The sequence below is a fragment of the Trachymyrmex septentrionalis genome, unplaced genomic scaffold (genome assembly GCF_001594115.1).
Source record: "Trachymyrmex septentrionalis isolate Tsep2-gDNA-1 unplaced genomic scaffold, Tsep1.0 scaffold211, whole genome shotgun sequence".
In the NCBI taxonomy this organism is placed as follows: domain Eukaryota; kingdom Metazoa; phylum Arthropoda; class Insecta; order Hymenoptera; family Formicidae; genus Trachymyrmex; species Trachymyrmex septentrionalis.
The window spans coordinates 241727-254362 of NW_017305299.1; the positions used below are offsets into that span (position 1 = coordinate 241727).

At 38.6% G+C, this 12636-nt stretch overlaps 1 protein-coding gene across 1 annotated transcript in view; it reads left to right on the forward strand.

The window, feature by feature from the left end:
• LOC108748126 (A disintegrin and metalloproteinase with thrombospondin motifs 7-like) overlaps positions 1–12636 on the forward strand; it is a 54097-nt gene that overhangs the window by 21129 nt on the left and 20332 nt on the right. The window contains exon 3 of the mRNA XM_018486151.1: positions 5708–6042. Coding sequence (XP_018341653.1) covers positions 5708–6042 — 335 coding nt within the window. The remainder of the gene's footprint in view (positions 1–5707; positions 6043–12636) is intronic.

Below are 12636 nucleotides of genomic sequence, written 5' to 3' on the forward strand. Positions count from 1 at the left end.
CTCTCCTCCCCTCCCCACCCCCGGTGAGCCGAAATTTTGGATTGCGCGTTACGGGGACGAAGCGCGCGTGCGTCGATCATACTTCCTTATTGATCGCAGCCGCGGAGAGACCGGCGGAAGACGAATGTTTTATCGATTAGATCGTAGCAACGTCAGTCCTTGCGTGCACGTGAAATAAGCCGACGACACTGACGAAGTATAGAACACGGCGCGATCGACGGACGACGGTAGGCGGACAGCAGCGCGACGATAAATTACGTTATATCAGACGTACGAAATGCCTTGCGTATCGGCCTTACGATCGGCTCCTGAATTATCGCGTCGATCTGCAATACGGGATTTCCATACGCGCGGGATATCCATAAATTCTCTATGAGAGGACCGATCTTTCGACTACCTCTAAATCTGTCAAGAATTCTTACGCGCGCCGAGACGGTTTCTTTCCCGAAATCGAAAAAATTGTTAAAAATATCACATCGTTTGATCATCCGATAATCCACTTTTTTTTTTTACAATCTCCAATTTTACACAAAAGATTCTTATCGGAGATGATATTAGAAAACAAAAACAAGGTCTGAATTTACAAAACGATATACTTTCTCTTCATCCGTTATTTACATAGATCTTTTTTCAGAGACGTGATGCTTCCAATCTATAGTATATCGTTTATACTTGGTTAGTTATTATTTATATTTTTACTTATTGTCCTTGCAAGTACATGTTCCGTTGTCCACTGTTTCCCTCAATTTTCATTTTACATCTGTCTACCAAACAGTTATGTCGTCTCTAATATCTTTAAATTTTCATGTAAGTGAACTAAAGTTGGATTTTCACTGTTATTTATATTAACTTTTTAATTTATTCACATTTGTACAGTAAATGAAACAGTCTAATGAAACATGTACAACAAACCTTATAGAAACAGTTCGATCTTGATAGTCGTGTAAGTTTTTTTTACCATTTTTCGCGTATAATCTCATGTTAGCATTTCTTAAATTATTTTTAACCTTTCGGTCGGTCGTTTTAAAACAAAAAATATTTTTTTTTTAGTTAACTTAGTAATTTAATGACCAAGATTAACTTGGACATCACCACCACGGTTCTTCTCGCATTTTATATGTATGTTATTAGTTTATACTCGTATGCGCTATCATTATATAATTTTATGTTAATATATTTTTTTTTGCGCTAAAGAGGATCTTGACCGTAGATCGAAACTTATACATTTAATATATTCACTTTGAATAAATGGTATAAAAATACACACTAATAATCAGTGTTGGCTCAAATTGGCATTTGATTTATTTTTTTTTTTTCCAAAGTTCTCGCAGTATCCTATGTTAAAAACGCTAGTATTTTATATATCAAAAAAATATTGTTTCTAGCTGAAAGCGTGTTGGGACATTTCCGATGCTAAGTACATTTCGAAAATATATTTGTTACTTTATGAAATGAGATGCAAAATTATTATCTATGATCCAACGAGAAGTTCTCGTATTACTCTAGTTTGTACAGACGCGCGACCGCCGGGAGGTTAATTGTCGGCAGGTAAGAGCAGCCAATTAATAACTCGCTGCATAAGTCGCATATAATTATCTGAACCCTGGACAGCGCGCATCATCAATTATATGCAATTAGACGAGCCGTAGTAGTGGCACAGTGCGTATATACGACGACGTATAAACGGCCGCGATCGTGTCTGTAGAGACATTTACAGTAGGTACAGCCTGTATGGGAGGTCCAAGTATCTCCATCCGACGGTCCCCACCTGCAGTTAACCCCGACTCGCTGGAGGTGTACGCCTATTGGTCGCCCCGCCATTTTTCCAGCTTTAATGATAATAGGATAATGATGATTACACCGTTCAACTACCTGTACTAGACAGCACTTGTCTCTCTCCTCTCTCTCTCTCTCTCTCTCTCCCCCCTTCCCTCCTCTGTCTCTATCTTTTTCTGTAGTCCTGTTTATCTACCTATCTAACCACCTCTTAGCGATCGAGGCATGGAAAGCGGATAGATCGATCCCAGTGTCTCGTCAAGGCGACTCAGAGTCTCGTGTTCAGTATCTTGAATTAGCGTAAAAGATGCTTCGCGATGCAACGAGATAAACTTGAATATTCACAATTATAAGACGTAATTATTAACCACGTATTTTAAATGAGATAACCGGTAATGATCTACTTTTCCAAAATGAAGTGTATAAATGACTTATGCATCATCGTGTCGTACACAATATATATCGTAATGCAATGAAATGCATTTCATTGCAATATAAATGTTTTTTCAGAGAAAAAACGGTTTTATCGAAGCATCGATAAAACCGTTTTCTGTAGAACATTTAAACGTTGGTGACAATACTGCAAAAAGTTTGAATATTCTAATCAGTTTAAGCATTCTATCTAATTATTTTGGTCCAAACAAAATTATTTTCAGATCTGTATATAGCTAGTTAAATTTTTAAATACTTTAGCAAAACTGTTTTTTTTTTTCGTGTTCACTCACACAGACGATTATATATAATATATATATGATGTATATATAATATATCGCGAGACGAGTATTAAAAGTCGATCAAGGCGCGAACGTATATCACATCTATTGCTTAAATAAACGTCGGAATTTCAGAGATATTTCAGATGTTGGCAGTAATATAAGCCGGATTATATGAACGATGCTCTCTCGCGGCTGGGATATCAAGTGGATGGCATTGCATCGAGGAAGATCTAACCAAGGCCGATTACTATTTAATATTATGTAGAGATGAAATTAATCGATAAACGGTAGAAATTGTAGCTATCGCCACTACGAGGTGGGGAATCATCCGTTGCGTTTTGCCGGAGCTCGCACGTACAGATTGCATTGCGTTCGCGTGGAACATCAACAGCACGATGGAGGTTCTAGAGCGATCACGAGAAAACCATTAACCGCAGAAACTATTAGGTGCAGACTGCCGACAGCAGTGCACGCCAATGATATACACCTACGTTTTAGCCATATTGCTTGAGGTTTCACACGATTATGTAAGACGCAACGGAAATGTTTGCAACCATCCAAGATAAAATCCCTTCATTACATTTAATAACTTAATCATATCTGACATCGAGAAACAACTTATAATTTGTTGGATTTTTATTCATTCAGTAAAAATAAAAATATGTAATTTTGTGGCTCCAATAAATTAAAGAATCTAAGTAATATGCCTACATGAGAAACTGAACTAATTTTGTACTTGACCTTTGCATTAAGGAGGATTTCAGATAAATCCAAAGTTGAAACGTTTAATGCTGTTAATTTTGTTGGTAGATACAACTGTTTGCGAATTATATCTTATCGCTTTAAAGCCCACAGCCCTAAAGCACACAGAATGCATAAGCATAGCGTAAGACTACCTGGACCAATAAGCAGCTAGCATCAAGTTGGTATTAATTTACATAACATACTCATTGGTCTAGACGGTCTTACGCTTGCCATGTTATGCTTATACATTTTGTTTTATAGCCTGTATAAATAAATTATTTACGCATTAATAACCGCGGATGCTTACAGGCATTTTACTTATAATTAATTCATTTATTCAATATTTACGTAATTACTTGGTCGGATCAATTTACATTTTGGATACATGCTGGTTATCTATTTTTTATTTCTTATACGTATACATAAGTGTATATGTGTAACTCCTTCTTAATTGATATCATCGAAATAAATTATATTATTCATCCAGGCATTACATCTCCAATCTTTGAAAATCGATTTCAACTAGTGTAAATTGATTTCTAGCGGGAGAAAATACAAAACCAAGCAGCCACAGGCATTTTCCGTATAGTCAATGCCCGTCATTGACATGCAGACGGGACCATAACGACGCTGTCAGAGACGGCTTTTATATGAAGACATATTGCGGCAGTTGAACCGCGTTTGCATTCTCGACTACGTGCTTTTTTTTCTATCCACCATATAGACATACGGTTAACTACAATTATTCTATTAAGCGTTAGATCATCAATAACAATGTAGTCAAGAATAGAATCGATAAGCTGTGGCCAGTGTTACGATTTGTCGCAAATTGACCTCGCAAGTAAATTTCTCGGAAATGACAGGAATGCAAAAAAACCGAAACTTTATTCCAAAACGCAATTGCAGCGAGCGCGTATGTTCGATTTACAGTTTTTTTAATAAGATTTAATAGATCTGTTTTTATTGCTGAACTGTACACTCTTTGTACTTACAATTAGTGAAACAGGTATGTGTTTGATTTAGCAAAAACGAGAAGGAAAATTCTAATGCGGTACACTGCAATGCAGTAGTAAAAAACAAACCTAGTGTCTCTCGGTGAAATAAGTAATGAACCTTCAATTTAAATGACACGTATGAAATTTCAAACGGCATAAATAACGCGAAGAAGATTTAATTCCAAAATATATCTAATTAGAGAAACATTTGCAAAAGACCCTTAAAAATGGCTTGCAAAAATTAGCAATGACTAAAAAATAATAAAGCCAAATATATATATATATATATAAAGCAAATAACACGTAAAAATAAACTTAGTAAAATAGAAACATCCACAAGACAGGGAAAAAGCAAACAACGATAATTGACCATTGTCACTTGATAATGGTAAATTCTCTCCGATATCGACTCACTCAACGATTCATTCTCGAGTGTCTCGTAATTTAAGCAAAAGATTTAGAACCGTCATTGTGAGATATCGGCAAGAGACGCGATCTCACGTCTATATATCCGAGGATTTGTTCTCCGAAACGTTCTCTCGGAACCGTCACAATGAGAGATTAGGCGTGTCGAAGAAATCCGACCGGTACTCGTATTCATCTATCTCGTTGGCAATGGCGACGCTTAACGAGGGCGTTAATCGGGCGTTAGTAAGCGGCACCTTTCTAAGCTGCAGCGCACGCTAAATCAATCGCAAATTATTGCAGCGGGTTTATGGTGCGTAACTGTCGCGCAACTGTTTCGCGAGGACTCAGTTGTTTTTTATTGTATTTCACAGCCTTCTCCGGGTTTCATCACCTCGTACTTGCGCACGAACGAGCGTTCAGCTTTTACGAGTCTCTGCCCACTTGAGCGTAATATAATAAACATTATGCTTTATTACTCGAGCGAAATCTAGAGCGATAAACACTTAATAAATGTAATATATGTATTATCCAAGGAAATCGAGCAAAAAACCACGCGCATAGTTAAAAGATAACGATAATTAAAGAGAATTTCATAAAAACAATTGTACTTTGCATTTCCTTTTCTATCCACCAGTGCATAATTTAATTCGTTACTCGCTCAAATCTTTAGTTACCATAAAATAAAAAGGGTAACTTTGACCTAAATTTTGATAATTCTCAAAATAGCACGCATATCAAGTGACACAATAATATAATGGAATATATATGTTTTTTTACATCTAGAAGTTTTCTTAAACTAAAAAAATATTTGTAAATTATGAAAATTGCGATGAAGCATTTTAGAAATATATATGCGTATGTAACATTTTGCTATAAATGCTTTGAAAAAAAAAAGAGAATCCGCCGCCACCGCTTACGTCCCGATTTTGTAGATGCTGTCTAAAGGTTAAACAAAATTTAGGTCCAAGTTTTACGGTACTAAAGATATGGTAAGAAATATAAAGGAATCATAGCAGATGCAGACTGCGGATTTTCTTGTGTGTCAAGTCAGTTCTTTTATACTTTCAGGGGTGTACACCCTACAGGAGCATTTACACAATCACGAGATCGTAATACCACGGAAAGTGAATCACCGAGGAGATTTGATCTCGGAAAATGTTACGCATCATCATCACGAGGACGGACCAATCGTTCATTATCGAATGGCTGTGGCCGGTAACGAGTACCACCTCGAGCTGACGGCAGTCGACAACTTCATCGGCCGCGCGATGGTCGTGGAAAGACGGAAGCGGGATCTGCACGTCCGCAGTCCAGCGAAAAGTCATGGTAGCAAATGTCATTATCGAGGATTCATTAAGGGCCATCGGAATTCCCGCGTCGCTCTGTCCGCTTGCGACGGTTTGGTGAGTTACACTTTCGATTTTCCGATAGCTCGCGTTTACACAAGTCGATATTCGCATTCGTTCAAATTTCAAAGGGATCGTTCCAATATCCAATTGTTCCTTTTTGCGTAACCCAGAGTTGTCATTTATTATAATGCAATTTATCACCTAATTTATTCACCTTTTTATAGTAGACGAAGGAAGGAAGCAACAGTGACATAAAGTTCATCCTTAACTTATTTACTTATTGATCTTTTAAACGTCTTGTTTGCAAACAGAAGTCGATTATGTCATAAATCTCGCAAAGATATCATTTGCACGCTGATACAAGACGTCGAATCGCATTGGAAGCTGAACGAAGTAAACAAAGTCTGGAGTGGCATAACGTGGCGCGATTGAATTCAGTCAGTTGCAATTTGCAGACAGAAATCAAGCTCCCTGTGCTTGCTCTGCCCTCGCACTAATACACTATTTCTCGCAATTCCAAGTCGAGCGAGGAGTCTAACGAGAGATAAAATCTGTACTGTCGACGACTGTCTAGATGCATCTAAGTATCTTCGATATATACAAGAAATGAGGATCGAATCGGGATTTCTAATCGGGAGTTAGTTGAATTACCAACTATTGGACATGCGAGAGTTGCAATCGGGATCGGGTATGTATGCTCGATTATGCTCACGTCGGTGACTGGACATGAAGTTTCAATCGGCTCGATAAAATGTTTCCGTCTCTAAAAGAGAACGACATGCATTCATGAGTGAGCGACAGTTGATATATCAAGCGGACGATCAGCTCGCGATTATCTTATATTCGTTAGTAATATCGCGAGCATTCGCGACATATCGCCCTTAAGATCGTACGGCAACGAAACGTGCTTTCGCTCGTTAAGTCTTTTCACTACGATCTCCATGGTGATTCTAAATCAATCGTATTATACGCGCTTGTCTCTCTTTCTCTCTTTCTCTCTTTCCGTCTTTCTTGCGCGACAGCAAATCTGCCACGAGCTGCAGCCAGCTATACATACGTACGACGTTGCCACTTAAAGATAATATATGAAAAAGCAAAATGCATTCTGTTCGCCTCTTGATGATAAAAGTTCTCCTTACTGCATCAAAATCAGATAGCCGTTAACGATGTCGATTAATTAATAAGTCTGGGCGATAACTCATGGCTAACGGCTCGCACAATTTCAACGAAATCGGGTCGTACAGCTTGACTGTGGCGTACGAGCCAATTTTTCAAGAGTGATTTATCGCGTATCTGAAATGCACTTCTTTTGTCAATGTCGCGGCGAAGTGAACCAGACCTATCGGAATGAGAATTCAACTGGACAAGACCTCTCTCTCTCTCTCTCTCTCTCTCTCTCTCAAAGTCTCTCTGGTAAGCATGTTTTTCGAAATGTCTTTTCCGGCGGTGCCATTTACATTATTGGCGTGCGATATCGAGGGAAATTGAGGAATTACGATTCGTCTATGTACTCGTATATAATACGAAATGCGATATTATGCAAATGATTGAAAATTCTCTTAAAGCTTGAATTATACTTCTACTTTATCTCTGCAATTTCTCTACTTCGATGACGCTTTTTAAGCGAAATGTACGTCCGTTGTGTGTGAAGCGCTTCGAAAATATTTGGATGGAATGGAGACGGCGAACTAAATATAGGAAAGATTATGCCGCGGAAAGTTGAAAATTTTCCGGCGCAAAGCTCGGCACAAAACAACGCGCGATCTCTCTCGTCGGGCAGCGAGCCGGCTGCCGCCGCAGCCTCTTTATCATCATTCTCGGTTGAAATTTATGTGTATCAGTCTACACGCTAAACTCTGCAAACCGCCGCTCGAGCCGCAAGAAGAGAAAACACTCGCGGAGTTCGCTGCGCCCGAACGTGCGTAAAATCATGGTAACAGAATATAAAGGGCGGAATGCGAACGGAGGAATGCGAAGATGGGAGGGGGAGGGGGAAGAAGCGTCTGCACAATGCGTGGAGAAACGAGGGACGTATAAAGTATAAAAGACTTCGAATATGCATCGGCGCAATTTGCTCGCGGCTTCCAGATAATGATTTAATTTGCCACGGCATGGCAGATTTATGATACGGCGCACATGGATGCGCAAGTGCATCGTACGTGCATAACAAGCCGCACAAATACATACGAGCATTTTCAAAGTAAGGCTGCGCCGACGTAATCTGCCCTGGGTGTCCCATCGACCGAACACCGCGGACCCATTGGCGGAACCGCCTTTATGGACGCTTGGTTCTCATGCAATACCGTATAATTGCTCAATTTTCTCCAGGAGCTTCGTGAAATTGCAACGAACAGCCGCAGTAATCGACCCCATCGAGTATGTTGTATATTATAGAGAAATTTCGTGAAATCGTGGCGCCTCGCAACAACGTCGCGGCGTAAGTCTCTTTCTCTCTCTCTCTCTCTCTCTCTCTTAAATATTTCTTTTATATTTTGTAGATATAGTCAGTTCTTCTCATCTAAAACCGTCTCAAGTACAGTCTCTCGAGACGTCATAAACCAATCACAGAATCGTGTTGGCATCGTAAAACATTTCTTAAGATGGTCTTGAAACAAGAACCGAACTATGGGCGATATCCATAGTCGATTCTTATATTTAAGACTAATGTCGTAAGCCAATCATTAAGACTGTCTTAAGAACGAACTGCGAATACCGGCTTATGAATATCAGTTTTTTTCGACAAAAAGTGTTACGCACAGATCTAGACTTGTGCGTAATTATTATTTCTTTTTTTTTTTTTTTTTTTTGTAAAGAGTATTTCTATATCCCGAGGTAACACGGTAAATCCGCTTTTCTAGAGTGAGCTGAGAGTGCTAGAAGTATGCGCACATTGAAGAAATTAATTCGGACTTTCTCCACTTAAAAGATAAAGAATCGCGCCAGCTGAGTTACTCTGCAGCCAAGGCACTACGTAACTATAATATAAAATACTAAATGTGAAATGAAAAAATGCAGGAAATAAGAAAGCATCTCTGCATAATAACGAACAAATCTCGGGACAATGACAAATCTGTCATTGTCGTTAATTGGTGAAAACGGCTGATGATTTCAACGTGTACGCGCTAGTTGATATTTTAACGCGCGCAACTTTGTTTATCGTGATTCTAGTGTACCCCTCACGGATGATATTCCTTTTTATTGGCCCATAAAATTCGCGGTGCACGGAGGCACGTGAGTATGCCTCCGTACGAGAGAAGGTAGTTGCGACGCGTAACCGCTATAAAACTCGAGCCTACTCGTGCCACTCACGTTCGACTTTTACGCGCAGTAAGACTCTATTTAGCGGCAGATCGTAAGCAGCGTTAACTGAAATCCAAGATTTAATGTCCCTGAAATTTTCGTGATGACTGAATCGCTAACTTTAGGTTGATAAACAACTTCAACTTCTCCATCGCGAGTACAAAGTTGATTGCAGATGAGAGTATTTCTTCTTCCTTTACACGGAAATAGTCACCTGATTTTATTTACGTAAACGGATCGCCTGAAATATTTTTACACCCCCCCCCCCAATTAAAATCTTTAATCACTGTTATTAACGATATAGTGTATATTATTTTCTGACTGTTTTCTGATTTATTATTAATATGTGAAAATTTACATTATAAATATGGATTTAGTCAAAATTGTCTGATAAAACTAAGCAGAAATTAAACAAGCTTATTATGATAATATTTCTAAAAAGTAAAGGTTCTATTTAATGTAACGTTTTCTTATAGTATTTTCGATGGAATTGCATATTTAAAGATTTGTAAAGAATAGTGTTATTAAAAAGAATCTGTTAAACAATATCCACGCAAAACAATTTTACAATTCATTCAATTTTATCGCTGTTGGGATATAAAAATATCCCAGATAACTACAGGGTTAAGAATATAGAATTATCATTTATTGCTTTAAAGAAAGACAAAATATTTTACGCGTCAAGTATGTCCTATTGTTTCTATTAATACTTAAAATTTAAAAGTCACATAAATATGACAAATCTATCAGTAACATTTACGTTATTACACGGATTTTTATGATGAATTTTTCGACGAAATGTAAAACATAAATCTCATGCTCGTGCTTATCCACGAAATCATTTGATTCTTGAATCAGTGTATCGTAAATTATAGGGATGTTGTTACACCGTAAAATGATACTATATAAATAATAGTTGCATAGATATTCTCCCAATCACTCTAATTGTGCGAAGTGTAATACCTACCAGTGCAATACCGCAAGCAATCGTCGTAATTGATAATGATCTGTTCGGGATGTCGTATTGCCGTGTCACTTACTTCACGGATCTCCACGAATTTGCGCGTGTAAACGAAGTAATCGCCTCGGCTCTCGCAGTGTTATATTGTTACGATTGCATGCGATCACGTACGTGTGTTTGTACGAGAGGCCAAACGTAATTTCCATCGATACGTAATGTATATTCAGTAATTTCAGGCTTGCCCGATAATGACCTTATTCCCTTGGGTCATGCAATCCTCCAGTCCAGCCTCCAATGTGGCGGTATAATATTGCATTAGAATTGAATCTAATCACGATCATCCTTTTCGCTGCTTCAAACAATGATTACGTACCGAGGTCGAGTAGAGGCTTTCGAACCGGATCGTATTATTTACTCGGAAAACATCATAAACAATAGATAATTTCTATTTAATGATATTGTTAGATATATTTAAAAAATTTATTATTATTCTACAATCTCTTGAAATCTCTTTAATGGTTACTGTAGATTAAAAATCTTTTCCGGTAATAAACTAGATTCTTTATATATATAGAAAGATACAGACTAGATAATTTTGTTATTTTATCACTGATTGTTTTATTGCTTAATCGCTGCCGTAATATCTTAACTTGATATCATAATGCTTAATATCTTACCTCCTAGCGCGAACGGAATTCAAATTTTATTTAAGTTCTCATGGTGAATTTAAAATTCGCTATCTAACATCCACCCGAGCTATCTACCGAGCAATCGTTCTCGCGATATCTCGCCTACTATGTTACCGTTTCCACCGGAGGGAGTAAAACGTGTATCGTAATTAATTTTATCTTCCGCCACAGCCCGGTCTTTTACCACGATTGTGGGCGAATGTCGCCGCGGTCTTGTTGATAAACCCCCCTCCCCCCCCCCCCACTAGACCATACGCTCGTGAATTACCGTCTAAATCGTTTTCCGCACGAAAATTTTATCAGGCACAGTCCGAGTCTTTCTTTTCTCCGACGACGGAGGAGGATTTCCGGCCTGCAGGACAAACGGGATAGGCTTTACCCTCGCAAGGCCCTAAGAAGCGGATCTTTTAGCCCCCGCTTATCTCTAGCTCAGGCGCACGAATTCTCTGTAGGCGCGAGAATGCGAGTTATGATATCATCGGGCGCGAGAATCAAGGATATTACGTCGGGATGAGTCTATTAAATTTCCAAGAACGATCGCGCGGGAACCGATAGGCAAAATGCACCTCAGACATGCATCTTGTCGCGTGACTCTTCTTCAACGAACGGCACTTACGTATAAGTCATTATTCCACTCGGTCGCTCCTTGCGCAATTAGTTTCGTATAGAAATCGCCATGTCGCAAACGAACGCAGTAATGGCGTCGCGTTTTACATCTCGATTGATCACTCGCGAGACTCTTGCGACGCTATCACCATCTGATCTCTATGTGAATTTATTACATTAAGATTAATGTATCGTCCGCTTAAGATCGCTTATCACATTATTACTCTATCATAATACCCTTTAAGAGATGATACCCTTTATATCTTTTTTTTTTTTTTTTTGCAAGAAACCAGTTTGGAGTTTACTTTCAATCATACTTACTTTACAATATAAAATTAAACAGGGAGAACTTCAATTTTTATCTCCGCAATTAAGTTTAAATTTACAAATAATTCTGAAATTTTTACTTAAAAATAATCAATGCTGCAATTTTAATTCCGTGTTCGCGGATAAAAATAAAATGTATATATTTTTAAATTCCCCAGAGATACGCTTTTGACTTAAATATTTCGATACATACTCGTATCTCGAATATCGTGATCGATCGACGATGTCAACGTTATCTGTTCGGAAACGTTTTCGAGTAATGAGCAAATATCTTCCGCTCGTTGCACAAAATAAATCCCGGCGCGCACGGCTGGCATTCCCAGGCACTCCATCAATTCCGCGTTTCCGCGCTTTCCGCTCCCGCCAATTCCCAAGTTGTGCAGCTGTATAAAAAAAGACTGAGTCGTTGAAAATAATTGTTATCGCGAGGCGCAACGCGACAGCCGGCGGCAAGAAATAGCAGCTCCTACCGCACATTACTCACGATCCGTTGAGACCGAGTTCGAAACAACTCCTTGAAGACTGTCCCGATGAATTATTCCGCGGTTACGCCAGAAGCGCGTCCCAATGGACGAGGAATTGAAATACAAGCGGTATCGCGAAAACATTACGAACTCTAGTCTTTAGCGACGCGACCGGTGCTTTCCATTTCGAATTTATCAACTGGATGGAGGAGCATCAGATATAACTGACAGTGTGATACCGGCGAAGAAGCCTATATAATTGTGTATATATATATATATATATATATATATATATATATAT